This window comes from Sus scrofa, chromosome 1 (genome assembly GCF_000003025.6).
Source record: "Sus scrofa isolate TJ Tabasco breed Duroc chromosome 1, Sscrofa11.1, whole genome shotgun sequence".
Classification (NCBI taxonomy): Eukaryota; Metazoa; Chordata; class Mammalia; order Artiodactyla; family Suidae; genus Sus; species Sus scrofa.
The window spans coordinates 117,981,338-118,008,636 of NC_010443.5; the positions used below are offsets into that span (position 1 = coordinate 117,981,338).

The 27,299-nt window shown below is 36.6% G+C and overlaps 1 protein-coding gene across 6 annotated transcripts in view; it reads left to right on the forward strand.

Moving 5' to 3' along the window:
• The window catches only part of WDR72 (WD repeat domain 72), a 215,806-nt gene that overhangs the window by 35,316 nt on the left and 153,191 nt on the right, over window positions 1-27,299 (forward strand). For 4 of the 6 annotated variants that reach the window (XM_021095093.1, XM_013992975.2, XM_021095115.1 and 1 more), the window contains exons 5-13: window positions 626-800; window positions 1,458-1,534; window positions 2,579-2,698; window positions 3,827-3,972; window positions 4,352-4,448; window positions 9,416-9,557; window positions 10,394-10,639; window positions 13,840-14,063; window positions 17,131-17,326. In XM_021095093.1, the coding sequence (XP_020950752.1) occupies window positions 626-800; window positions 1,458-1,534; window positions 2,579-2,698; window positions 3,827-3,972; window positions 4,352-4,448; window positions 9,416-9,557; window positions 10,394-10,639; window positions 13,840-14,063; window positions 17,131-17,326 (1,423 nt within the window). Of the gene's footprint in view, window positions 1-625; window positions 801-1,457; window positions 1,535-2,578; window positions 2,699-3,826; window positions 3,973-4,351; window positions 4,449-9,415; window positions 9,558-10,393; window positions 10,640-12,902; window positions 12,965-13,839; window positions 14,064-17,130; window positions 17,327-27,299 lie in introns of all 6 variants that reach the window. The other 2 variants (XM_021095122.1, XM_021095096.1) reach the window with 2 other exon arrangements.

The following is a 27,299-nucleotide window of genomic DNA, read 5'->3' on the forward strand; positions in this document are numbered from 1 at the left end:
ACTTCAAATATATTTGTAAGGTAGTTGCATGATTCCAATTGTATCAACACTGCTTTTTTGTTGTTTTTATATTGCATACATTGCTTTTTTAGCATTGATGGCATGCACTGATACATTCAATGAACACCTTTCTTGTCAAGGGTAGATTATATTACTATGTTATATTACTATATTATATATTATTATATTACCTAAAGTTTAATAAAAGCCATTCTCAAAATTTATTTGGTACAAGAATTCCTCAAACACACTTCAGACATTTTAATTTCTTCTTAATATGTAGCAATGTTGCCAGGATAAGGAACCTGGATTTTGTGGTTGTTTAGTTTTACATAGCATTCCAGAATTAATACCATAATTGTGAGTTTTCCGTGATTTGGAATAAGATTACTTCTTCCAGGAAGATCCTCCTTCTCCAGAAAAATGAAATACAAGTGAGATAAAGTGCAAAACTACTGCTTTAGAAGTGTGGAATAATTGAACTAAAAGAAATTTTAGTTGCTATTCAGTCTAATACTTTAATTGAATAGATAATAAAATTAAAACCCAGAGAAGTCTTCACCGCAGCCAAATTATGTTTATTTCTATGATAATTAAATTTTTACTTTGAATTCCATTTGCATAGTATTACCACTGCTCATTCCGGATGACCGGAGAAGGCTGGCTTCTGTGTTGTGGAGAATATCAAGATGTTCTTATAATTGATGCCAAAAGTTTGGTTGTTATTCACACTTTCATATCATCTCAGTCACCTGATTGGATCAATTGTATGTGCATTGTTCACTCCATGAGAATTCAAGGTAATAGTTGGGTATTATCAAACACTAGAGATGGCATATAAAAATATCACTTTTGAACTATTATTAAATCATTGGGCAGGAGTTCAGAATGCTCCTTTATGTTTATATGCTGGTGGGGCTAGCTTTCTAAGCCAGACCAAGAAAAACTGAGAAACCCATCCCAGTGGTTCAAATAATTGGAAAGTCAGGAAGAGGTCAAGATGAAGTGCAAAGAGGAGACACTGTGTTTCCATGACCCAGTTCTGCTTGATACATTTTAAGAGTGACAAGCAGGTGTTTGTTGTGGATTAGCAGGACTCTTGGATTTGCCCTGCTGTATCTTCTGGATGTAGTAATGAGAGAATTGCCTCTGTAATGAGGAAAGCCTGGCTCCTTATTTCTGAAATAGGAAGGTGTAATTAATGTTGCCAGCATGATGGTTTTTAGCATGATTCTGCCTTTAGTGGTGCTCACCTTTTACATGGACATCATTTTGAAATTTTAAAACAAATTTAGAATGTGATCTAAAAATGTTTATTTTTTCATTAAAAAAAAAAAACAGCTAAATATTCTCTACCTACATAGGCTTCCATGATACCTAAATGCCTATGAAATGATCTTTAGAGCAACCAGTTGTAATGGTAATCACCTTATGTGTGACCTTTGTTGTTTTTACAGAAGATTCTCTTTTGGTGGTATCAGTGGCGGGTGAGCTTAAAGTATGGAATCTCTCTTCATCTATCAACAGCATTCAGGTTGGCTTGTGAAACTACTCTTTATTCTCCAATTTCAAACCTATGTACTGAATTTTTTTTAATTATAAGTATTGTTACATAATCATTGTTAAAAATCCAAATAATGTAAAATTACATAAATTTTACCTTCTTGTACTTTTCCCTACCTCTCTTTCAAGTTGTGGGCATAGGTAATAATTGGATGGTATCCTTCTAACCTTTTCTCCATGTACATACAAATGTTTTTATATACATGCACACACACATTAATTACACTTTAATTAAAACTCCATCATAGAAGAATATTTCTCTATTCCTTACAGCAGAAGACACCCTTTCTTGTGGCTATCTGTGAGCCATGGAAGTGGCCAGTGGTGGGGCCATTGGCCCCACTATGAACAGCTGGGGGTAACATACACTGGGAGTCCAGCATATTCACTTGATCACTGGCATTAGGCTATAAGTTGAGATGCTGGAGATTAAAAAGCAGTCAGTGTTTGTGCTGGTGACAAAATTGTTTCAGTTGCTCTATGCTCTGGGTTATCCTTCAGAATTTCTAGGTTAGGAAAGCCTGGGAATTGTGTCAGAATACCAAGTCCAAGAAACACACTCAGTATCAGAAACTTAGCGAGAATATAGTATTCTCTAGGTGTTCTGTGCTGGCCACTCTTTTGTCTTTTCAAAACATTTTGTTTGTTTTTCTACTTTAGAAATTAAGGTACTGCGAGTGTTTTTTTTAAAAATTATATTACTTTTTTGCTTTATCTTTCTGCCATGTCTGAAAAATCAGTAACTTATCATTACATTATCAGTATCCTATAGCATATTTCCCGGCAGAATGATTGTTGAATGATTGTATTTGATGGATTCTTGAATTTGAGTGGGTTTTCTCTTCATGGTTGTTTTTGCAAAGTAACTTCATAGTTCAGAAAACTCAAAAGGAACATTGGGTGCTTTTTTGTAACAATTATGTGATCTACTTCATGTGTAGAGGGGAGCAGTCTTCTCATAGTTTTATATAGATCACCTAGAACGAACACTAAAACATTTTTATTCCTTTTGAAGGAAAAGCAAGATGTTTATGAAAAGGAATCCAAATTTCTCAATGCCCTGAACTGCCAGGCAATACGATTTTGCACGTATACAGAGAGACTTCTACTGGTGGTATTTTCTAAGTGTTGGAAGGTATTACAAAATAACATAATCAATACCAATGATATATAAATGTAATTTGATTTTTATCTTGTCCAGTGCAGCAATTATAAGAAAATGTTTTAAACATGGTATAAACTGTATAATATTACCACAGCAGGCAATGACTTGCCTTTTATGACTGAATTTTATCAGTTTTCTTCTCTTTGCACTAAGTTTTGCTTCCCAGGATATTGTATATATAAAGAATATCCTAATTTTATTAATAGCAAAATATTGTAATAATGAGCATTTATCTCAGATCATTTAAAAAAGTTGATGCCTGCACTTTAGAATTAAAAAGAAAACAAATACTTTTCATCTACATAAATTGGTCTTATTTCTAGATTTTTTTTCTTTTTATGCTTTGTCACTACATTTGTTTTTAGGGACTCTACATTCCTTTCTTGTGAATATATTCACTGACATCTACAAGAAGAAAGAAAAGCTAAGTTACTGTCATTTGATAACATCCTTTTTTTCTCTAATTTTTCATGTACTTGGCTCAGTTAACAAAACTATATTGTCTTACCTAAAGGCTTATATTTTTGAACTAAAATGTAAAGTTAACATGGTCTAACAAAAGATTTCCACTATAGACTTTTCCTTTCTTCTTTTCTTTCTTTTCTTTTTTTTTTGGCTGCACCCATGGCATGTGGAAATTCCCAGGCCAGGGATTGAACCTGTGCCACAGCAGCAACTCAAGTTGCTGCAGTGACAATCCTGGATCCTTAACCCACAAGAGATCTGTTTAGACTTTTTCATATGTAACACATTTTCAAATGTTCAAGTTTGACTATCCAAATGAAAAGAATAAAGTTATAGAGAAAATTTGGGATTTTTGGTCTCTGTGCTTAATAGGTATATTCTGGAATGATTCTGAGAGAGAAAGTTTATCCACTGAAACCTACCCTAGGAAAAATGTGGAAAAAATATGTACTAGTAAAATATTATCTTGGTCCATGAGTGCAGTGTGGCCTGTTATTAATATTACTTAATATTACTTAATATGTTGTTGCATTAACAGTCATCTAAATAGTCTTGATATGCATAATTTATCTTTCTCCTTGGCAAATTAGATTGGAAGCTTTTGTTAACAGGCATATTAATCCTGTATTTTAGGTTTATGATTATTGTGATTTTTCCCTTCTTTGGACTGAAGTTAGTGGGAGTGGACAGTTCTTTGCTGGTGGAGAGGTGCTTGCTGCTCACAGAATCATCATCTGGACAGAAGACGGTCACAGTTATATCTATCAGCTGCTGAACAGGTGGGCTCAGATGGGGCGGCATACAAACATTCAGGTAGAAAATGAACTTTGGGAGGTTTATTATGGAAAAATCCCCTCATGCTGCCCATGATCAAAAACCAGAACAAAACAACTTTGGCACTAGAAGATTTACTCTGTGCTTGGTAGGCTTCAGCCTTTGTATAAAACAGCAGGGGATGAAGGAATGAGATTAACCATGTATAACTTGTACAGCTGGTGCTGGGTTTTCAAAAAGTCACTTGTAATTATTAACCCAACAATTTCTAACTAGAGTTTAGAAACTTGAATGGTACCATCCGGCTTTTGAAAGTGGGAGGGGGAAAAAATGAATAAAGAACCCCAAAGTTCTAAACTTTGCTTTTTATTTTTTGTTACGCAGTGGGCTTTCAAAAAGCATATATCCTGCTGATGGAAGAGTGCTTAAAGAGACCATTTATCCTCATTTACTGTGCTCTATTTCTGTGCAGGAAAATAAGGTAATGCAAGAAGAGTGACCGCTTCAAAGCTGTTTCACTCTGTTTCTCAGAAGTGTTGCTTTGTCTGTAACAGAGTCAGGCTTGAAAAAACTGAATTCAAGAATCACATCAAATTGTTAATGAGAAAATCAAATCTAATTGTTAATGTCTACTGAAGAGAAAACTGTGCCTTTGAAAAGTCTATTTTTTAAGTCTGATTTACTAAAAAATACATATTTATTTTATAAAAAGTATAAATGTTAAAAAGGAGGAATTAAAATTCCTAGTTTTACCGTTATAAATATTCACTATGAGTATTTTTTAAATTTTATTCATTTACTTATTTTAATTGGGACATTTTCAAATATTTGAAAGGTTGTAAGAATAGTACAATGTTCAGTCATGTACCCTTTACATAGATTTACCAGTTGTCATCATTTGCCATATTTATTTCCTTTCTCTCTGTCACTCTCTTTCTCTGTGTGCGTATACATTATATATAATGATATATAATATATATCTATACACACAGATTTTTTTTTACTGGTCCTTTTGATAGAAAGTTATTAACATTTTGATGTGTCCATTCCAGTTGTTAAACTTTATCAAGTGGTTTACATCCTGCTTTTTTTTAAACTTAACTATATATTCAGATCATTTTCATATGCAGTTAGCTTTTCCTCTCAATAAATTTTCTTGTTAAAACATATAATTTGATTTCTGGCAGAGAGTTTAAGATATAATTGTGAGCTGTTTCTTGACTGAATTATATCTTTGACATTCTATGAAGCCTGAAAATTTAAGCAGTCCTTTTACTTTAGTGGTGCCAACCAAAATGGAAAGTGGTTTTTTTAACCTGCTGGATTTAGTCATCAGTTAATCATCCAAAAATGTATTTCATGGAGAGTGGAGGAGTTTTGAATTATTGATGTGTCAACCAAGGAAGCATGTTGTTTTTATAGTGATAGTTTGGTTAATTAGGCAGCACAGATATTGCAAATCCCATAGTGCAGCGTTGTGTCTTTAACATATCTGTGAAGTTTTGTTGCAAAAACTTGATCAAGAAGCTGCCAGCCAAAAATTAGAACTCCATTCCTGCTGTGGCACAATGGGATCAGCAGTATCTCTGGAGTGCTTGGCTGAAGGTTCAACCCTTGGCTCAGCACAGTGGATTAAGGATCTGGGTTGCCACAGCTGTGTTGTGGGTCTTAACTGCAGCTTGGATTCCCTGGCTCATGAGTTAAAAAAAAATAATGTGTCAAATTATAGAACAAAAACAAAAAATTAGAACTCCAAGTGCCACTGGGACATATGCAAACTTTAGAGTTCCGGTGCTGGGCACTCTTTCTAATGTCATTTATAGGTGGCAATAGAGCCTTGTTTGGCTGTTGATCACAAAACAGTATTTGGCTTACTCAGAAAGGCGGTTTTTAGTTATTTTTAAAGGACCTTCCTTTTCTTCCGTTTTAGCTTCTGAGTGTATTTTTATAAAGCACAGTTTTCCCTAAAGGCTAAATATAAGTAATGCCCTTTAGGAGCTTCTAGTCAGCTATGCACAGCTGTGAGGAAAGAGAACAGCAGTTACAAATTAACCTAAAAAACCCCACTAATTTTATGGGAAGCCACTTTGCTTTGTTTCTCAAAATGTGAAGATATAGATTTGTGAGTCTTCTGTTAATACACAGTTCTTGTGTAGACAACTATAGCTGTTTCTGTATCTTAAAAGTGGGAAGTACTTAGAAGCCAGTGAAAAGTGAATAGACGAATCTGAAACTAAAAATGAATAGGGTAATCTTGTTTTATCTTTATCCAGCCAAGAAACTGAATTCAGACATTGTTCTCCCTATTCAAAACCCCACCGATATTCACTAGATGTAAGACTTCTTAGTGTCTCCTGCAGTTAAAAGGTAATGAAGGAATTTTCATGTGGTAGGGAGGTAAGTTTGATAGATAAAATGAACTTAAAGAATTATGCTCTTAAAGTTTTTTGTTGTTGTTGTTGCCATAGAATTCAACCTCAGTGTTTGACAGTAACATGTTCTCAGGTGATGCCAGGAACCTACCTGCTGATCAAGTTTTAGTAGCAAGAATGGGACTCCCCTTTCATGCCATAAGCTTTATGAGAGTCCCTAGCTTCAAATCACAGCTGATGATCATGGATGCCTTGACAGGGGTCCTGGTTGCTGAGATGAGGAATTGGGCTTCTGGGGTCTTAGCTGCGGAGAAAGATGGCAGTGCTGAGGTGGGAGTAGGTGGGACAGAAACAACCTGAGGATTGCAGATAAGAAATTTGGGTGCGTGAACTAAGACTGATGACAAAGATGATGATGATAGTAACTTTTTTTTTTTTTGAGTCTTTATTATCATTAAACATACACACTGCTCATGTACGTGAACTTCCACCATGACCCCATTTTGAAACTGATGCTCAGAGAGTAATTCCCAGGATTTGAACTCAGGCAGTTTGGCCCCAGAGTCTGGGAATGGACTTTGGAGTGAGTTTCTCAGTTGTTCTGAGAATGGATAATAAGAATGGTTACTGTTCATTGAGTATGTACTGAGTGCCTGGCATGATTCTAAGCACCTTCTCTTTGTCAACTCATTAATCCTGACAGCAATCCCATATAGTAGGTGTTTTTATTTATTAGCCTTCTTTCACAGTTAGGGAAAATAAGATATAGAGAGGTTAAGTAAATTGCCTAAGTCGAGTAATTGGCTCTTTTAATAGACTTAGTATGTGCTAAAACCATGATTTGAATCCAGGCAGTTAGTCCAAGAGAATTCACTCTTAATGATTATTACCTCTTGGAGGATGGGCCCTTCTTACGATGGGTACTGGGTATAAAATCAGAATCACATGGTAAGGGGCTCTGGGGGAGTTTTCAGTTGAATAACTAGAGAGGGAACTGATGGGAACAATGGGACTGGGGAATCAAGGAGTGGGTGTGAGCGAGTGAGGAATGGTAGTACAGAAGTGAGGGTAGAGGGGATAACAGTGGCATGGGGGAGCACGGGCTGTAGGGGCTGCACATTTTGCTGGGAGGAGGAGATATGTTGAGCATCCACCCAGCCTCTCTGGAGGTTCATTCTCTCATCAAAATCATGAGAGTCAGGCTGGTCACTTCTAGGGTTCCCAGAGGTTGAGAGTTTCAGAAGCCAATTTAGGAGTTCCCTTCATGGCTCAGTGGTTAATGAACCTGACTAGGATCCATGAGGATGTGGGTTTGATCTCTGGCCTTGCTCAGTGGGTTAAGGATCTGGCATTACCATGAGCTGTGGTGTAGGTCGCAGACGCAGCTCAGATCCTGTGTTGCTGTGTGGTATAGGCTGGCAGCTATAGCTCCAATTCGACCCCTAGCCCAGGAACTTCCATATGCCATGGGTGTGGCCCTAAAAAGTAAAATAAATAAATAAATAAATAATAAAAAGCCAATCTAACCAAATTTTATCGACACCATTTCTAAGACCTAAAAAAATGATGGCCTTGAGAAGTATAAGACCCTAAAGTGCCTTCTGAATCTTCAAACAAATAATTATTCAGATAACTCACTTTATTAGAACTGCTTTTGTTGAATGCTCTCATTTCTTGGGACTAGAGAGGATATATATTCATTTGAAGGGACAAAAAATTCATTTGAAGGGCTGGAAAATTTTGCAAAGCTGGTTTACATGAAAATGTTTTGTCCCAAATTCAGACAATTCCTCAACATATTCCTATAACATATTTAGGTTGCATGGTCCTGAATTAGTTTCTTATTCTCTTCCTGCCTCAGTTCCTTATCTCTGTAATAGAAGTAATAACAATGTTTATTTACTATTAGCTTTGTCGTAAGGATTAAATATAGCAATATTTTGGCCTTTAATATTCTCTAGAGATACATTATAGAATTTTTTCCACTAAAATACCTAAGTCTGGACCTTCAAACACATGTTTTCTGACTAGAAACTGTCACTTTCTTAGACTTCTTTAATTCTAGCACTAGCAGTTGGCTTTCTTTTCAGGGTGCCTTTTGTTCATACATCAAAAGAGAGTTATGTTTTTGTTTTTCTAATCACTTAATCATTTCAATTCCTTGTGGTTAACCTACATTTACAAGTCTGTCCAAAGAACATCTTCACTGAACTGAGGTACTAGGGAAAGTCTGGACTCATTCACTAGGGAAAGCATATCTTTCAGAGCTTGGGTGCCCAACATCCATACTCTGCCTCAGCAAAATTATATCTTTATATGTATAAATATGTAATGTGTTTTAATGTAAATTATGACATATTTATATATACTAGTATAATTTTATATATAAATACATATATTATAAGTTATGGAGTCATTTTTCTTTGTGGACATTGGGAACTTTGAAATCAACTATATTAAATCAGAAAAATGGTCAACAGAAAGTAGAAAGCATATTGATACCACAACATTATCATACAAATACCAGTTGTTGCTATTTTAACTAACAATTGTTAACTGAAGGGATCATAAGGAAATTGGGCCTCCTTAGTGGACAGTAGAGCACTGTCATCAAGACATGGGCTGTTGAGTCAGAATTACTGGACTCAAAAACCCATTGCTGCCTATATCACCTTAGATAAGGGAACCTCTTCCTCTCAGATTATTCATCTGTAAAATGAAGACAGTGTTAGTCCCAACTTCACAGAATTATTGTGAGGATCATTTAACTGAATACATGCAAAGGCCCTAACAATATGTGTTACAAAGAACATGTTCAATAAATGTTAGCTATTCTTAGTAATGCTCTGAAGTCTGGCTGATGACTTTGCTTCTTATTTTATAAAAACTTTTTTGAATTTGCTAAGAGATAATTTCACTTAATTTACTTGCCATTTTTGGAACAGTGGGAAATAAATGGAAGTAATTTAGTTCAAGACTTAAGTCTCGTCCCTCCGTTTAAAAATCGTGGCTGCCATTATATACTTTTTAAAGTAATTTTTTCCTACATAAATGCTAACTTTTTTATTTGGACCAGAGCCTTCCCTTGGTTATGGACTACATGAATGAAAGGAAAGAGCCTTTTTACAAGGTACTTTTCTCTGGAGACGTCTCAGGAAGAATTACTTTGTGGCACATCCCTGATGTTCCTGTATCCAAGTTTGATGGCTCTCCTAGAGGTAAGACAATTTTTTACCATATGTCTTCCGAGAACTACTTTATAATTAACTTAGAGTTTTTGAAGTTGAGTAACATGAGGCTACAAACCAGAAAAAGTTCTTATGTACCACTATGCACTAGATGCAAAATAAAGGTAGGTATAAACATGATGCTTATAGATCTTACACAATAATGTAACCCATATAATTCAAGTTAACATCAACTGAACATGAATGATGTGTTGTTGTTGTTTTCTTTTTTTATCCACCCCTGAGACATATGGAAGTTCCGGGGCCTGTGATCTAATCCTAGCAGGATCTCCGACCTATACCATAGCTGCAGCAATGCCAGATCCTTCACCCACTGTGCCAGGTTGGGGATCAAACCAGCACTTCCACAGAGACAAGCTGGATCATTAACCTACTGCACCACAGTGGGAATTCCTGAAAGGTATTTTATTGAATTGAAAAGAATGTTGAGAATATGAATATAGGATAGGCTGATAGACCATATTAATATTTTTGAATTTATCATGTCTATATCCTGTCTATATTGGTCTATTTTCAACTGCTTTCTCTATTCCTAAGAGTTTCTCAAGTCTTTTCAGTAGATTTAAGTCTAAAATGAATGCACTAATAACATTTATTCTTTGAGGCTACATGAGGAACAGAGGACCAATAAAATAGCATTTAGAATGAAAACAGTGGATGGCAGGAGATATTTTCTGCCTATAGCCTACTGTTAGAATGGGAAAAGAGCCTTTCTGTGCCCCAAGGTAAGATGCTTTGATAATATTTTCTATATCTATGATGAGTTTATAAACCAAATCTTCCTTTTTTGTGTGTTTTCCTTTTAGAGATACCAATAACTACCACCTGGACCCTTCAAGATAATTTTGATAAGCATCATACCATGTCACAAAGTATTATTGACCACTTCTCTGGGTTTAAAAATGGGGCTGGAACTGCAGTTGTCACATCATCAGAGTATGTTCCAAGTCTTGATAAACTAATATGTGGTTGTGAAGATGGGACAATTTTCATTACACAGGCTTTGAATGCTGCAAAAGCAGGACTTCTAGAAGGCGATTCTTTACTAAAAGGTCATTGAATTTTATTTGACCCTATTTATTTAATTTACCTAAGCTTCAACTTTAATAAACTGTACTAAGAAGATTGCTGAGTCTTAAAAAATTTGCAGGCATTTACTAATAAATTTGTGTGTGTTTTAATGTTAAAGTAGAGCACACATATAGGTTTTTTAAAAAGTCAAACAGAAGGTTATACAATGAGGAATACATTTCTCTCATTTGATCTTCCTGGAAGATCACCAAAGGCAAATGCTAATACATTTCTTTATACCCTTTTTGAAATTTCCCATGCCTATACCAAAATAGCAGTATACATTTTAAAATTATATTATAGAAATTGAACCACATTCTATACACTTTACTAAGATGTTTTTAAATCTTTTTTTTTTTTTCCCACTGTACAGCAAGGGGGTCAGGTTATCCTTACATGTATACATTGCAATTACAGTTTTTAAATCTTAATAAAATATTTTGGAGTATATTCTTTATGACTTCATTTTAGCTGGTCAATAATGATTGAATTTTAATTTAAAAAATCTATTAATGGGAGTTCCCGTCGTGGCGTAGTGGTTAACGAATCTGACTAGGAACCATGAGGTTGCAGGTTCGATCCCTGCCCTTGCTCAGTGGGTTAACGATCTGGTGTTGCGTGAGCTGTGGTGTAGGTCGCAGACACAGCTCGGATCCCAAGTTGCTGTGGCTCTGGTGTAGGCTGGTAGCTACAGCTCTGATTAGACCCCTAGCCTGGGAACCTCCATATGCCACGGGAGCGGCCCAAGAAATGGCAAAAAAACAAAACAAAACAAAAAAAACCATCTATTAATGGGTGTTTACATTGTTTTCCTAGTCTGTGGCTACTATAGACAATGCAGGATTAACTATCTTTGCACATAAATGTGGGTATATGTATAGTATTAATTTCCAGGGGTAGAACTGCTAGATCACCATGTATTTATATTTTTAATTTTGAAAAACATATGTAAAAATGTTCTCCAAAAAACATACGTCAACATACATGTATGTCCACTAATAGCCAATGAGAATGCCATTTTCTCCAAACCTTATCCAAGTTTTTGTGATATCTAACTTTCTAATATTTGCCAGTCAGGAGAAAATGGTATCTTTCTGTTAATTTTTAATTTTTTTGGTTAATGAAATATAAATGTGTTCTTACATGTATTTCTGCATTGCAACAGTGAAAACCTATTAATAGAAAGCCTATTATGCAGTAAGCTGTCTTATGTAAAGGAAGGAAATAGAGGAGGTGATTGAGATTTGGGGTTATGTAGATAAATTTGCATACCATTTTTTTTTTTTTTTTTAGTGTATGGGGCCTACTAGTATAGTCTAGTAAGACTGCAAGGTCCTGACAGAGCAAATATTAATTAAAAAAAAACCTTGGAGTTCCCGTCAGGGCGCAGTGGTTAACGAATCCGACTAGGAACCATGAGGTTGCGGGTTCGATCCCTGCCCTTGCTCAGTGGGTTAACGATCCGGCGTTGCCGTGAGCTGTGGTGTAGGTTGCAGACGCGGCTCGGATCCTGCGTTGCTGTGGCTCTGGCGTAGGCCGGTGGCTACAGCTCCAATTCGACCCCTAGCCTGGGAACCTCCATATGCCACTGGAGCGGCCCAAGAAATAGCAACAATAACAACAACAACAAAAAAAAGACAAAAGACAAAAAAAAAAAAAAAAAAAAAAAAACTTGTTACATTGCCTACTGTTGTTCTCAGCTCCCTTTGGCTCCTTACTAAATGCTCTAGCTTCAGTGATTCAGTGATTGACTGAGATAGAGGAGTGAGTAGCAATGAATAGAGAAGAGGTAATATGCCACTATACACCTCAGTGGCAACTATTAAAAGTTAGTAAAAGAAGCTTAAGACCTTAGCATTTTTTATCTAGGCTGATTTATCCAGAAAACAAGCATTAACCTACATTTGACATGTAGCTTCTGCATTAATATTCATCTTGGTTTGCTCATGGGTATAAAGCAAGGATGGAACTAATGGAAGAAGTAATAATGACTCCTTGGGACTCATTTTTAATGTGAATAAAGAGAGTTTGAGGTCTGTGGTCCTCTCCAGTTTTTTTAGGCGTAGCTAATGATGAGGGAAGAAGCAGTGTGGAAACTTGGTATCAGTAAGCTTATGTTTCAGTACAGCTAAGGTATGAAAAAACCTAGGTTCCTACTAAGTGACAATGCTAAGAAATTATGGATATTATGTGATGTATTCCACACAATAGTCTTGTGTAAGGTAAATGCTATCATTATCTCAGTTTTTCAGATGCAGTACCTTGGGTTAGAGAGAGAAAGCAAATTGTCCACAGTGATAAATCCAGTAAGTGACAGACCCAGAAAAACAAAGCCAGATTTATTTAATAGCAAAGTTATGCTCTTAAATATTTTGTTGTGTTTCTTCACACTTGGATTCAAGCCATGTAACCTCTCTGAGCCTCAGATATTTTAATCTGTAAAATGAAGCAGTAGAACTAGATAACTTGTAATATCTTTTAAACTAAAAATATTCTGTGAAACTTTGCTTTTCTTTTATATTAGGCTTGGTAATTTTGAAGGACAGCAGTAATGTTCTGAGATTATGTTTGTAGAGACAAAATGTATGGATTGTTCAATCTTAGTTTGCTATTTCATATCACTGGGATTGGTGCCTTGCAACATTCTTAGGGAATTAGTAGATTTTGAACAACCAACTTTAGTGCTTCATCGAAAGCATGAACTGGCTTATAATTATGGTACTTGCCTTTAGAGGTGGTCCAAAGGTTGTTCATTAATTTTCTTAGTCAACTGCCTACCTTTAACTATATGTAATTTTCTTACATTAAAAATTTATAGGAGAAAATCTCAGGATTATTTCTTAAACAAAAATATCTTTTTTAAAATTTGGTGTTTGGGAGTTCTTCTCGTGGCTCAATGGTTAACGAATCTGACTAGGAACCATGAGGAGGCAGATTTGATCCCTGGCCTCACTCAGTGGGTTAAGGATCCGGCATTGCAGTGAGCTGTGCTGTAGGTCACAGACGCAGCTCAGATCCCATGTTGCTGTGGCTGTGACGTAGGCCGGTGGCTACAACTCTGATTAGACCCCTAGCCTGGGAACCTCCATGTGCTGTGGGTGCAGCCCTAGAAAAGAACAAAAAAATAAAAAATTTAAAAATTTAAAAAATAAAATAAAAATTTGTGTTTGTTGTTTTCCAGGTTCCCTCCCTCACAAAGTTCTCAAAGAAGGCCATCACCACAGTGTTACTTCCTTGCTTTACCCACATGGTCTCTCTTCAAAATTAGACCAAAGTTGGCTGGTATCTGGGGATCAGGACTCATGGGTCATCTTGTGGGATATCTTTACTGAAGAAATTTTACATAAATTCTTTTTGCAAGCTGGTCCAGTAACAAGTCTTTTGATGTCACCAGAGAATTTCAAAGTAAGTTAAGATAAAGAGTGAAACAAAACATAAATTTAAGTTATATCACATTATAGAATATTTTTTTAAAAAGTAAGGAAAAGAATTCATATTTCCATAAAAAGAAAAAACACCCATTATACAACGGGATGATTTTTCTGAATTTCTTTCTTATTTTTTGTGCATTTTATTATTTTTACAGTTTATAGAGATAATTTGTTTCTAAAGCAAAAGTCTCATTAATACTTAGCTTTACAAAAGTCAGTTTACTTTTTTCTTTTTTTTTCCTAGTTCTACATCTTAATTTTTAACGGATTTATCTTTTCTTTTTAAATAAAAAACAATGGACACTCAATGGGAAAACAGATTTATAGAAATCATAAATTAGAATTAATTTTGCCTTTAATAATTTACTTTTATAATAATATTGATACTTACATTTTCTTTTTCTTAAGCAGATTTTTATTTTCTCTTTTAGTTATTTAACAAATGATGAGCTTTATCAAATTTATGAGTAACTTCCTTTTTCTGAGAAAAATGAAATACTTTCAGGTCTATTTTTCTCATGCAATGTCAGCTTAAATTCAGCTCTGTAAGCTGCTATCTTTGATAAAATATGAACAACTAAGTTTTGAGTTTTCTGAGTTTATAAGTTAGTTGAATTGAATTGTAAAAATTATCCCTCCATTACAATAGTATAAAAAAATCAGCTCCAAAGTAAAATCAGAGAAATTTACATTGTACTTTGGTAGTAAGGAAAAATGATAGCAGTCTTTCAGCAACAGAAATGATTAAACAGAACAGTAAACAAAGTTAAGTGATGGCCCTGCCCCCCCCAAAAAAAACACAAACTTCTATGTAATGGTTTGGGATACCTTGATACATATTTGATTCCTGAAGTTCCTCCTTTAAAAGCAAAACAAAACAAAAGCAAAAACATTTTCTTTTTCTCCTCAGCTCCAGGGTGGTATTCCAAGTCAGTTCCTCTCCTGACCCCTTTTACTTCTGACTCAGTCATAGATGACTTAAACCCAAGGATCCAGACATATGCAAACAAAGTTAAATAAAAAGGGGGTTTATTGAAAGGGCATAAGCGGCAATCCTTGGGCATTCAAGATGAAGCACTACAGCAAGGACCTATAGTGAAATTTAAACTTAAATTTAGAAACAAAAGTTACTTTTTGAATCCACTACTACAGAATGGTCTGCTTTTCTATAATTGTTCCTTTTTTTAAAATTTTTTAATTTTTTGCTTTTTTGGGGGGCTGCACCCATGGCATATGGAAGTTCCCAGGCTAGGGGTCAAATCGGAGTTATAGCTGCTGGCCTAAACCACAGCCACAGCAACACAGGATCCGAATCGCGCCTGCAACCTGTTTACTCCACAGCTCATGGCAACGCCAGATCCTCAACCCACTGAGCGAGGCCAGGGATCAAACCCGCAACCTCATGGTTCCTAGTCAGATTTGTTTCTACTGCGCCACAATGGGAACTCCCTGTAATTGTTCCTTTCTCTTGCCTCTTCCTATGACTTCTTTTAGCTTTACAATTTCAAATGCCTAGAAAAGAGAATGTGATTGGCCTAGTGTGGGTCTCTAGTGTATGTCTACTCCCGGCTGTAGAGTCTGTGTTCACCTGGGATGTGTACATTCTTGTATTATGTGTGTCTATGGGTTTCCAGAAGTATATTGGGCTGTCTATTCTAGAAACTGGGAGTTGGGCAGATTCTCCAAGAGGTAATAGTTGGGGGGCAATGCCATTCACCCCATTCTACAACTCCAGGCTCCCCATATACCACACCTGCCATTTCGCAATTTTCTCCCCTTAGGATTACTATAGTCTTCTTTAAAAGTATTAGGAAAAATTGGAGTTCCCGTCACGGAGCAGTGGTTAACGAATCCGACTAAGAACTATGAGGTTGTGGGTTCAATCCCTGGCCTTGCTCAGTGGGTTAACGATCCGGTGTTTCCGTGAGCTGTGGTGTAGGTTGCAGACGCAGCTCAGATCCTGCATTGCTGTGGCTGTGGTGCAGGCCGGCAGCTACAGCTCCGATTTGACCCCTAGCCTGGGAACCTCCATATGCCACAGGAGCAGCCCTAGAAAAGGCAAAAAAAAAGATGACAACAACAAAAAAGTACTAGGAAAAATAACACGTTCCCCAGTGCCCCACAGACACAGGTCAGCAATGAGCACTGGCATCCCAGCTGATACTTTAACATAGCAGCCACAAGTGTGGCTAGGCACCTTAGTGAAAGTAGGAGCATCCACTTTGCTGTAGCAAAGAAAAAAAGAGAAGGCATAGGAACCACCCCACTCCCCCTCCTCCAGACACCCTGCTGATATATTTATTGATCAATGCATGGCACTTGTGGTGAGGCACAGAGCTTCCCTGTAAACTTCTCCCAGGTCAGCCTCAGCAGCTCCCAGCAAGAATTGTGTTTGTCCTAAACTATGCTCAAGGTAAACACATGCTGACGTTCTTAAAAATGTCTTTAGAATCTTTGTACTATGAGACTATTTTTGGTCCTTGTGTCTTTGAAACTGTGCATTCAGTTGGAACTATTTAATGCTTACCTCTTTTAGACCGTGTCTACACTGAGTTTCCTGTTTGGATTAGAATCTGTATATTTCTGGGAACAGCACCAAATCACATTTTGAGGCTCTCAGTGGAAAATACCATCTCATGATACCCTTGGGCCTAAGCTTGTGTCTACAAATAGCTTCTTTTTGTGGCAACAAATTAGTTCTGGGGTTTATTTTATTCTGCATTATTTCCGATGTCTGCCTCATTGCCTGAATCTGCTGAGTGATGGTCAAGTCCTTCATTTATCTTATAAGTAGATCTGATCTAGAATTCTCCTTGTAGTTTATGTCTTTTGACCTTCCTAACAGGTCTTGAATTTAAAATCTACTTGGCATTTAAAGTTCCCTTGTGCAGTGTTACGTGGAGAGGTGCTATAGAAAGCAAAATTGCTATTTTGTAAATGAGGTTTTAACGAAGATTTATGTTATTGGGGGGGAAATTCTGATTTAATTTTAAATAAAGCATTTGACTATTCACTTACAAACAATGCTGTTTTTTTCACAGCTACGCAGTCATCAGGTAATTTGCAGCGTGTGCGATGACCATTCCGTGGCTCTCCTCCACCTTGAGGGGAGGAGGTGCCTTCTGAGTGCCCGGAAGCATCTTTTCCCTGTGAGGATGATAAAATGGCATCCAGTTGAGAACGTTTTAATTGTTGGATGTGCTGATGACTCTGTTTACATCTGGGAAATTGAAACAGGTAAACTGAAATTTTATCCTTCTTCATCTTGTATATATTTATGCGTCAAAGCACCTGGCTGGGTGGAGAGTTCCAGAGAAGACCAGTGATGCCCTCACTTGCTTTCACCTTTGGGTGAGCTGGGAAATAAACACAACAGCCCTTATCCTGACCCACTGATGATTAGCTGACAGAGCAGTGCACAGGAATGAGCCAGATATTTCTGGAAGCTATAAATAAAAACATAAGTTATCTACTTTAATTATTAACAAGGAAGAAATTTAGTGTCCTACTACTAGTCTCAAATTATCATTGAATTCTGCCTTCTTCAGCATACTCACCATCTCAGCAACATTTTGAGCTAATTGATGATTAGTAATAATGGAATATAATTAATTACAAAGCTCCAAAAAGTTGAGTCAGGAGAACTGAAAACTGAGTAGTTCAATTGAACTTTTGATGTCATAGCAGAGAGAATGTATTGTTTGAACTTTAAAGTTTTTAAAAAACTTTTACTGTATAACTTAAAATTGAGAGTAACACATTTCAGGCAGATGCTGGGAACATATCAAATAAGGTGAGGAATGTGAGTCAAGAGAGTACATTTTACTGAAACCATTGTATGATCTGTATTGATTAATCAGTAGTGGTGGTTTTATGTTGGGTGTTATTAACAGACTGGGGAGTTTACATTATTATAGTTTAGAGCCATACTTCACCAAAATAATTGCTATTTTCTTTACATTTGACTTTCGTGTATTAATGGTGATGACATATAGAAGATACAACATAATACCACCTTACAAGCATGCCTTGCTTTATATCTTTGATGGGCTTTCATGCCCATTTCCCATTAGGTTATCAAGGTAGAAGAGGTATTATACTCCACTGTATTGATGAGGCATGTGTAGCTCTGATTTGTAAATGTATGAGATTACACAGCTAATAAGTAGTGAACCAATATTAGGGCCCCCTATTGTTCTTTGCACATATTCACAAAATTAGGAGACTTAGAATTCTTAAGTAATCTATCAATTGGAGTGACAGTTGGGTATAATGGATAAAATAGTTCCAAAAGCTTTGGCTTGGCTCCAGGGCCTGCTAACAATGAACTATGTGACCTTGGACAAATAATTTGGCTTCTCTGTGTGTGAATTTTTTCACCTGTGAAATGGGAGCAATAATACTTGCCTTCCTGTTAGGATTAAACTAACAAATACCTACAGTGCTTATAAACAGTGCCTGTAGGTGCCAAGCCCTCAGTAAGAGTTAACTGTCATTAATATTGTCAAAGAATGAAGCAAAAATCTTGATTTGTGCTTGTGAAATCTGAATCTGTAAAATACATATGCTTATAAATAGGTGCAGCTGCATTTTTTTAATCATGAAATTGTAAATACTTGCTATAAACATATTTTTCCTAGAAAATAGAATCTAGCAAGAATAAAGAATTAATATCAGGGCACTCACAAGTGTTTATGGTTCCACTGCCCCATCAGGCTATGCACCTCTTTATTTATCTATTTTTTATGAGATGGGCAATAAAGGAGGGAAGCCAAACCACCAGTACTTCTTGAAACCATATTTATTCCCACATCATATTTTAATTATATTATTTATATGCTCCTTAAATGCATAGTCAGATGTTGTGGAACAGTTGAAAAATGCAGGGAAACTTTAAAAAAACTCCAAAGAATCCTATCTCACCACCTAAATATTACTGCTGTTAGGACTTCCCACTATGGTGCAGAGTCTGACTGCAGCAGCTCGAGTTGCTGTCAAGGTGATAGTTCGATCCCCAGCCTGGTGTAGTGGATTAAAGGATCTAATGTTGCCACACCTGCGGTGTAGGTCATAGCTGCAGCTCGAATTTAGTCCCTGGCCTGAGAACTTCTATATGCCATGGGTGTGGCCATAAAAATAAAAAATGAAAATAAAAAAGATAAAACTGCTTTTAATATTTTGATCTACTTTCTGTCAGACATCTTTCTATGCCAATAAATAGATGTCAGTATTGTGCTTCAGTCTTGGTCCTGGCCAGAAATTGAACTCAACCCAGGTGGGTTAAATGAAGAGACTTTAATGAAAGGACTCTATATTTATAGGATTTGGATCGGGATTAGGGGATAGGCAAGGAAAGGACAGTGAGGCCATCACCCAGATACTAGTAGTACCCCGAAGCTCTTGCCATGGCTAGGGCTGAAATGAAAGATGGGAAAATAGTGGTATTGGAATCCAGTTCAAGCTGAAGCCAAAGAGGAGTGGTTACTCTCTGGGGACTTGAAAGAGAAACAGCACCCACTGGGAATGCAGTACTGAAACAGAGAGTCCGAAGAAATTCTCTTCTCTCTCCTTTTAGAGTCACCTTCATTAGTTTAATCCAACTGGAGGTCAGACAGGAAGGTCATTTAGTTCTAGTCATCAGCCAGGGGCATAGAACTGGACACAGAAGGGTAGAAGAAGGAAGGAGTGGGCTGTCAAATGGACAATAATTGGCATAGTGGCCATTGTGGACACACCGTACTTTAACTCAGGAATCTCCTATAACTGGTTATTTGTATTGTTTCCTACAAAAAAAAATTTATTTTTAAATGGCCATATCAAATGATATGTACATGTTAGTGCTCAATTAACTTATAGGATATTTGTTCCAAATGAAGTAATGAAGTTGCTTATCTCTTCATCTACAGTAAGAGTTTAAAACAGCCTTATCTCAACCTAAGCTTATAAGTGATGAAAATGTTACCAATAATTATATCATTGTCTTCACATTTGTGAATTGCCTCTTCACTTTTTCAAAGCATCCTCCCATTGATGATCTCATTTGAGCCCCACAAACACTCTGGAGATGGCTGACAACCTAACTCTTTACCACATTCATTCCATTTGAATAGGTCTGTGTTGTTCCTTTTAGTCTGTGTCTGGTATTGGCTTTGTTTTGGGTTTCTTTTAACCTCACAAATTCCAATTTTGTTTAAAATTTAATGTGTTTCTCTTTCTTTCTCTAGCTGCATTCCCTTTGGCTAAGATGCTTCCACCATGTTTGCAGTACTTGATATATATATTATTCTTTTCCTATAAAGGTGGGAAAATCCAGGATCAGGAACTTCCCATTTATACCTTCATAAAGTTAGGGGAAAAAATACAGACAAATACCAAAGCAACTAGCTGAAATGAATGAATGAACCAACCCAAGCTTTCTTGGATCTCAGTAGACTGAGTACAAATGATTTCATCTTACCATTGGTCAGCTGAGGTGACTCTTAAATCATAGCTGCCCAACTGTAGGTAGGTCCTTAGCTTTCTCCTCCAAGTCTCCCCTATGGTTTCTGGAATTCATGAGTGCATCTTACTTCCTCATGTAGAAGTCTGTATATTTTCTTCTCCAGCCAGCTTTACCTATTTTTTTCCTCTTAGCTTTCCTAAAAGGCTCAAACTTAGTTCCATGAGTGAAGATACCTATTCTCTGCTCCAGTTCTCCAGCACTCTGCGTCCTCTAAATACATGGAGGAGGAATAAATTGACACTAAGGCATTTATCAGATCTTTCAGCACTATAGCAACTCTAGAGCCCCTAGAGAGAGAAATGGTAGGTATCAGTAGGATATGGGTTTAGGGGAAAGAGACCTAGAAATAAAAGCCAGGGGAAAAGCATTAAAGCCAAAGATAATTAATTTTCAACTGCACCAAAAGCTCTCCTTGGTGGAGGGTTGGGAAGTGGGGTATAAGGTCAGTCCCTGTGCCACCTTCTTCCAGGTTTGGAGGATAGGATATGAGACTTTAGTTTCTCACAAACACTTTATAACAGCCTATTCTCACTTTATTCATTAGATTATTTATTCATTTATTTATTCTCTTTGGTAGAATGCACAAGCATATTTTAGAGACATGTACCCCATGCCTATCTTATCTTGAAACCATCAGAAGTGTTTCTTACAGTGACAGGTGGCAAAGTCAGATGCATGCCAGGGTAAAGTTTGTAATCATAGGTGGGCATGCTCATCTCATGGGAGAGGCAAACAATCAAAGCAGAGACGTATTTATGCAGCAGTGAGGGCCCTCGTCTTCTGGCTAAAAGTGCAGCGCTGCCAGATTGGGAGTGATGAGGGCATCTAGTTTTACTTATTGATTTGCCGGATGTCCCAGGATGTTTAGGCCTGATTAGGAAGGGAAAAAATTGGAGATGTCATTTTGATTAATATTTGAGCTCCCACAGTGTGTTTGGCACTGACAACTCTGGGCAGCTTTGTCACCCTCATTGCTGTGCGACACAATAGGGATAATGTAATACGGATTTTTTTCCCCTAAAATACACACCAGAATTAAATCTCAGCTCTGAGTTCATTTTTATTTTAAGAATTGAATTTAAGTTAATTCTGAAGACTTTTCTGTTCACAGCAATGGATTTGCATAGCAGAAAACTTGTGTAATGAATTTCTTATGTGTTATTAAATATAACTTATTGTTATTGAAGGTCTCCCTTAAGCTTATATATGCCTTGTGTTGTGAAATATACTGTATTAAGCAACTGAATTTTTTTTGTGTGGAAAAAATGAAACCTTATTTGCTTGAAAATAAAACAGTTCCTGATAAAATACGTCAGGAAAACTTTTTCTGTAAAGGGTTGGAAAGTAAATATTTGCAGCTTTGTGTCCCATGTGATCTCTGTTGCAGCTACTCAACTACGCCCTTGTATGTAAGGAGAAGCTGTTGACAATATAAAAAGGAGTGAGTGAAGCTATGCTGCAATAAAACTTTATTTACAAAAGCAGATAACAGGCTGGATTTCTCTTGCAGCCATAGTTTATAGACCCCTAAGAATGACGGCAGTTCTTTTTAAAGATCATTATCTTCACAACTCATTGTGAAACAGTTTGCAATTTTAATTCATTATAGTTCACTGACTCTGTATGGTAATACCTGTTTTTCTAAGGAGAGAGTGGAACACAGAGCTTTTTCTGAGTCTGAAGGTCCCTGGGCTGAGTGTTAGGTGCTTGTACTTCAATGTGTTAGTTTCTTTCATTCTGATATGTTCCTCATGGTACCACAAAACAGGAACACCTTTTGCAGATGGAGGCCATCTTTTTGAGACTGTCAAGCAGGGAATTAGATAAGAAAAGCTCCAAGAAGGAAAGAAATGGCTACCAGGAAACCCCCCAGTCTCTCCTGAAGGAGAGGGTCTCTGGCTATCTCTGGGAGCCTGCCTTTCAATTTACGCACGGTTCTAACAGCCCTGGTCATCTGATTTCTCAGATGACAGATTAGAAACAGTAAATTGCAAGTGGGGAGACTGTTAGTGGCAGGCCCTCTGATAGCAGAAGAGACAGCTGACAGGAAGGGAAGAGAGCAAAACTGTGTCACTGCTCAGAGCAGTTTTTCCTGTACTCAAAGGAAGATGGTCTCAATCTCTCTCTCTCTCTCACGCACACACACACACACACACACACATGGCTGAGTTTGTTTACCTTGTTCAGAAAGGCCTTAGATATGCCTGCACAAGTTATAGGCAGCTGCCAGTCCACTTCCTGTGACTCCTGCTGGGGAGCTAGGCTTTTCTTTCCCAGGCACTCTTGGCTGCTTCAGGAAGAATACTTAAAAGTATTATATCCAAGGTGGATTCCAGACCTAAGGAAATCTCAGAAGTGGCTTGGAGCCTGGAGTTCAAGGCCAATGAGTAGGTAGAATTGAGAGTCCATGTGCATCTATTTTTGTTCAGTTCCTTCTGTGTCTGCTCAGATGATGTGAGCTGTATGACCTTGAGCAGGAAGCTTTACTCCTGTAGCCTCTGGTTATGACATGGTTTCTGTGGGAAAACACATTCAGAGTTTTAAAGCAACCATCTTATAAACAAACCATTGGAACAAAGCCTATGAATATGAAATTAAGGAAGTAAGGAAGAAGGTAATACATTTTGGAGTTATTTTCACCACAGGTGTTAAATTTCCTCTCTCTTAATTTCTTTTTCTTATTGAAATTAGTAGCAGTTAGCTATAAAATTATTCAGACTACTATGATGCCCATACAAATGAACCATTTGTTTTTCTGTGGTTTCAAAGTGCATAGTCTTAAAAAGAAAATTAAAAAAAAATAAAACTATTAAGAAAGATAAGATGAGGTTTGTCAAGTAATAGCTAATAGACCATATTTTTAGAAAACATCTAGTGTTTAATCGACTTTAGGTTTGAGTTTGCTTTAATTGTTTAGGGTAAGGGCTATACAGATTATGTAAGATACAGTTTCCTAGGTATTTATAGTCATATTTTCCCTAACAGAATCATGTGCCTAATTTTCTACTCTGCCATGCCAAAATATCACACACATTACTTGAAAAAGTAATTTTCTAGTCCGCAAGTCTGAGATGGTTGCTTTCTTTTGTATAGTATATAAAATACAAATTTAAAATTCCACTAGTTACCAACTATAACATTTTGAAGGGCAGCTTTGCTTGGTTTTCTCATCAAGGTCACCCCTTTGTAGATACAGGGGTAAAGTTATGTTGCATCAACTGCCTTGTCAGCACAACCGGAGTATGACTTTCATTATATGCCTGTTAAAGGTAGGTTTTGGGTATGCAGTATCTGGCAGGCAATAGTCTCTCCAGTATGTCATTTTCTCAAAGCCACATTATTTTCTTGTGGTAGATTACAGATGGAACCCTCTTGGGATGATTGTTTTTAGAAAAGAAAAATAGGATACATTAAAGCACAGGGTGGGCCTTTTTCCTCTATCACCTTTTCGAAGCCCTTTTCTTCTTTATTATAATAATTACTGATGTTATTACTCAACATGTATTTTTAGTTTACTGCCTATTTTTTGAATCTTTATTTCTTCCTCCTTGGCCCTAGTTATCACAGCTACACTATAATTTGAGTTTTGATTCACACGGTATTGTATGCACGTGCATGCAGTTTCTGATGTACACACTTGTGCATATGAGCTTTGTCTGCAGTTTAGCTACTAATTATTTGCACAATTGTGGAAGTTTATTTCTTGAGGATAAATTAGCATCCACAGGGGTTATGACCATCAGCCTTGAGATGCAGACTGCTAGATTTGAATCTTGTTCTGCTCTTTCCAGTCTTTATTCCTTCAGTCAACTTTTAAGTCCTCAGAGTCCATCATCTCTTAATGGCATTTAGCACTAAATAAACATTAACTATTACTTATTACTGTACCACCTTCTACTGAAAATTTCACTGCTTGTCCCTCCTTACTTCCCTGACCCCACTCTAGTTTATCTCATTAATTATTTCTTGTTCTGATGAAATACATACCATACTGAGGTATACTAGAATGATCACATATGGTCTTTCAATTAATTTGCTACTTTGAAACAATTTGAAAAAAATATAGGACGACATACAAGTAAGTGGTATATGGAGTACGCTAAAGTGCCCAAATGTACTAATAAGCGGTCTAACCTCTTAGCTGGAAGCAGAGGTGAAGGTAAGTTAACGTAGGAGAGTTTTATTACTTGTTCCTATAGTACAATGTACTTATAATTAAATTACAGGGTTAATATCTGCCATCTTCACTTGCCTAAAAACAGCATGAATTGTGCAAAAATTGTGTCTGTCATGCTCATTGTTTTTTTCCCAAAAGCTAGCTTAGTACCTGACACATGGAAGAAATTAACAAATATTTGTTAAATTCAATTAAATATCTTAAAAAATATTTAGCTTCTGTAAACAATATGCTATTAAACAACCAATGAAGAAATCAGAGAAAGAAAAAAATCTAGAGACAAATGAAAGTGAAAACATAACATTCCAAAACCTGTAGGATGCAGCAAAAGCAGTTTTAAGTGGGAAGTTTTATAGCAGTACAATCTTACCTCAAGAAACAAGAAAGATATCAAATAAACAACCTAACCTTACACCTACAGGAAGCAGAAAAAGAAGAACAAACAAAACTAAAAGTTAGTAGAAAGAAAGAAATTATGAAGATCAGAGCATAAATAAATAAAATAGAGAATAAAAAACAATAAGGAACAATGTAACTAGAAGCTGTTTCTTTAAAGAGATAAACAAAACTTATAAACCCTTAGCCAGAATCATCAAGAAAAAAGAGAAAGGGCCCGAATCAATAAAATCAGAAATGAAAAAGGAAGTCACAATCAATACCACAGAAATACAGAAGATTGTAAGAGACTATTAAGAAAAGCCGTATGCCAATAAAATGGACACTATAGAAGAAATTGAAAACTTCTTAGAAATGTACAATCTCTCAAGACTGAGCCACAGGAAAAAAAAAAAAAATGGAAAACGTGAATGGACCAACTGCCAGTAATGACATTGGATCAGTAATTTAAAAACTACCAACCAACAAAAGTCCAGGAGCAAACAGTTTCATAGGTGAATTCTACCAAACATTTACAGAAGAGTTAACACTTATCCTTTGGAAAATATTCCAAAAAATTTCACAGGAAGGAACATTCCCAAACTCATTCTATGAGGCTACCATCACCCTGATACCAAAACCAGATAAAAATACCACAAAGAAAAAAAAGAAAATGACAGGCCAACATCACTGATGAACACAGATGCAGAAATCCTCAAAACAGTATTAGCAAACTAAATCCAACAATACATTGAAAGGACCATATACCCTGATGAAGTGGGATTTATCCCAGGGATGCAAGGATTTTTCAGTATCTACAAATCAATCAGTGTGATGCACCACATTAACAGATTGAAGAATAAAAACCATATGCTCATTTCAGGGGGTTTCCATTGCGGCTCAGTGGTTAACAAATCCAACTACGAACCTTGAGGTTGCGGGTTCGATCCCTGGGCTTGCTCAGTGGGTTAAGCATCCGGTGTTGCCGTGAGCTGTGGTGTAGGTTGAAGACATGGCTCAGATCCCACGTTGCTGGGGCTCTGGCATAGGCCAGCAGCTACAGCTTCGATTCGACCCCTAGCCTGGGAACCTCCATATGCCGCAGGAGCAGCCCTAGAAAAAGGCAAAAAGACAAAAACAAAAACAAAAAAACCCATATGATCTTTTTAAAAGATGCATAAAAAGCTTTTGACAAAATTCAGCATCCATTTATGACACCAAGAAACCCTTCAGAAAGTGGGCATAGAGGGAATATACCACAACATAATAAAGGCCATATGTGACAAACCCACAGCTAACATAATTCTCAACAGTGGGAAGCTGAGAGCATATCCTCTAAGATCAGGAATAAGACAAGGATGACCAATCTCAAAAAAAAAAAAAAAAAAGAAAGAAAAGAAATAAAGGAATCCCAATTGGAAATGAAAAAGTAAAATTGTTGCTATTTGCAGATGATACCAAACACAGAAAATTCTAAAGACACCACTGTAAAACTACTAGAGCTCATCAATAAATTTGGTAAAGCTGCAGGATACAAAATTAATATACAGAACCTTGTTGCATTTCTATAAACTAACAATGAACTGCCAGAAAGAGAAATTAAGAAAACAGTCCTTTTCTTTTGTTAATGTGGTATATGACGTTGATTGATTTGCGTATGTTGAACCATCCTTGTGAACCTGGGATGAACCCTACCTGGTCATGTTGTATGATCTTTTTGATATGTTGTTGGATTCGGTTGGCTAAGATTTTGTTGAGAATTTTTGCATCTATATTCATCAATGACATTGGCCGATAGTTTTTTTGGTGTTATCTCTGTCTGGTTTTGGAAGTAGGGTGATGGTGGCATCATAGAATGTCTTTGGGAGTATTCCTTCTTCTTCTACCTTTTGAAAGAGTTTAAGGAGGATGGGCACCAGTTCCTCTTTATATGTTTGATAGAATTCGCCTGTGAAGCCATCTGGTCCTGGACTTTTATTTGTAGGGAGTATTTTTATGACATCTTCAATTTCATTTCTAGTGATCAGTCTGTTCAGTTGGTCTGTTTCTTCTTGATTCAGTTTTGGTAGACTGTAAGATTCTAGAAAATTGTCCATTTCTTCCAGATTGTCAAATTTGTTGGCATATAGGCCATCATTAATAAGTCCACAAATAAC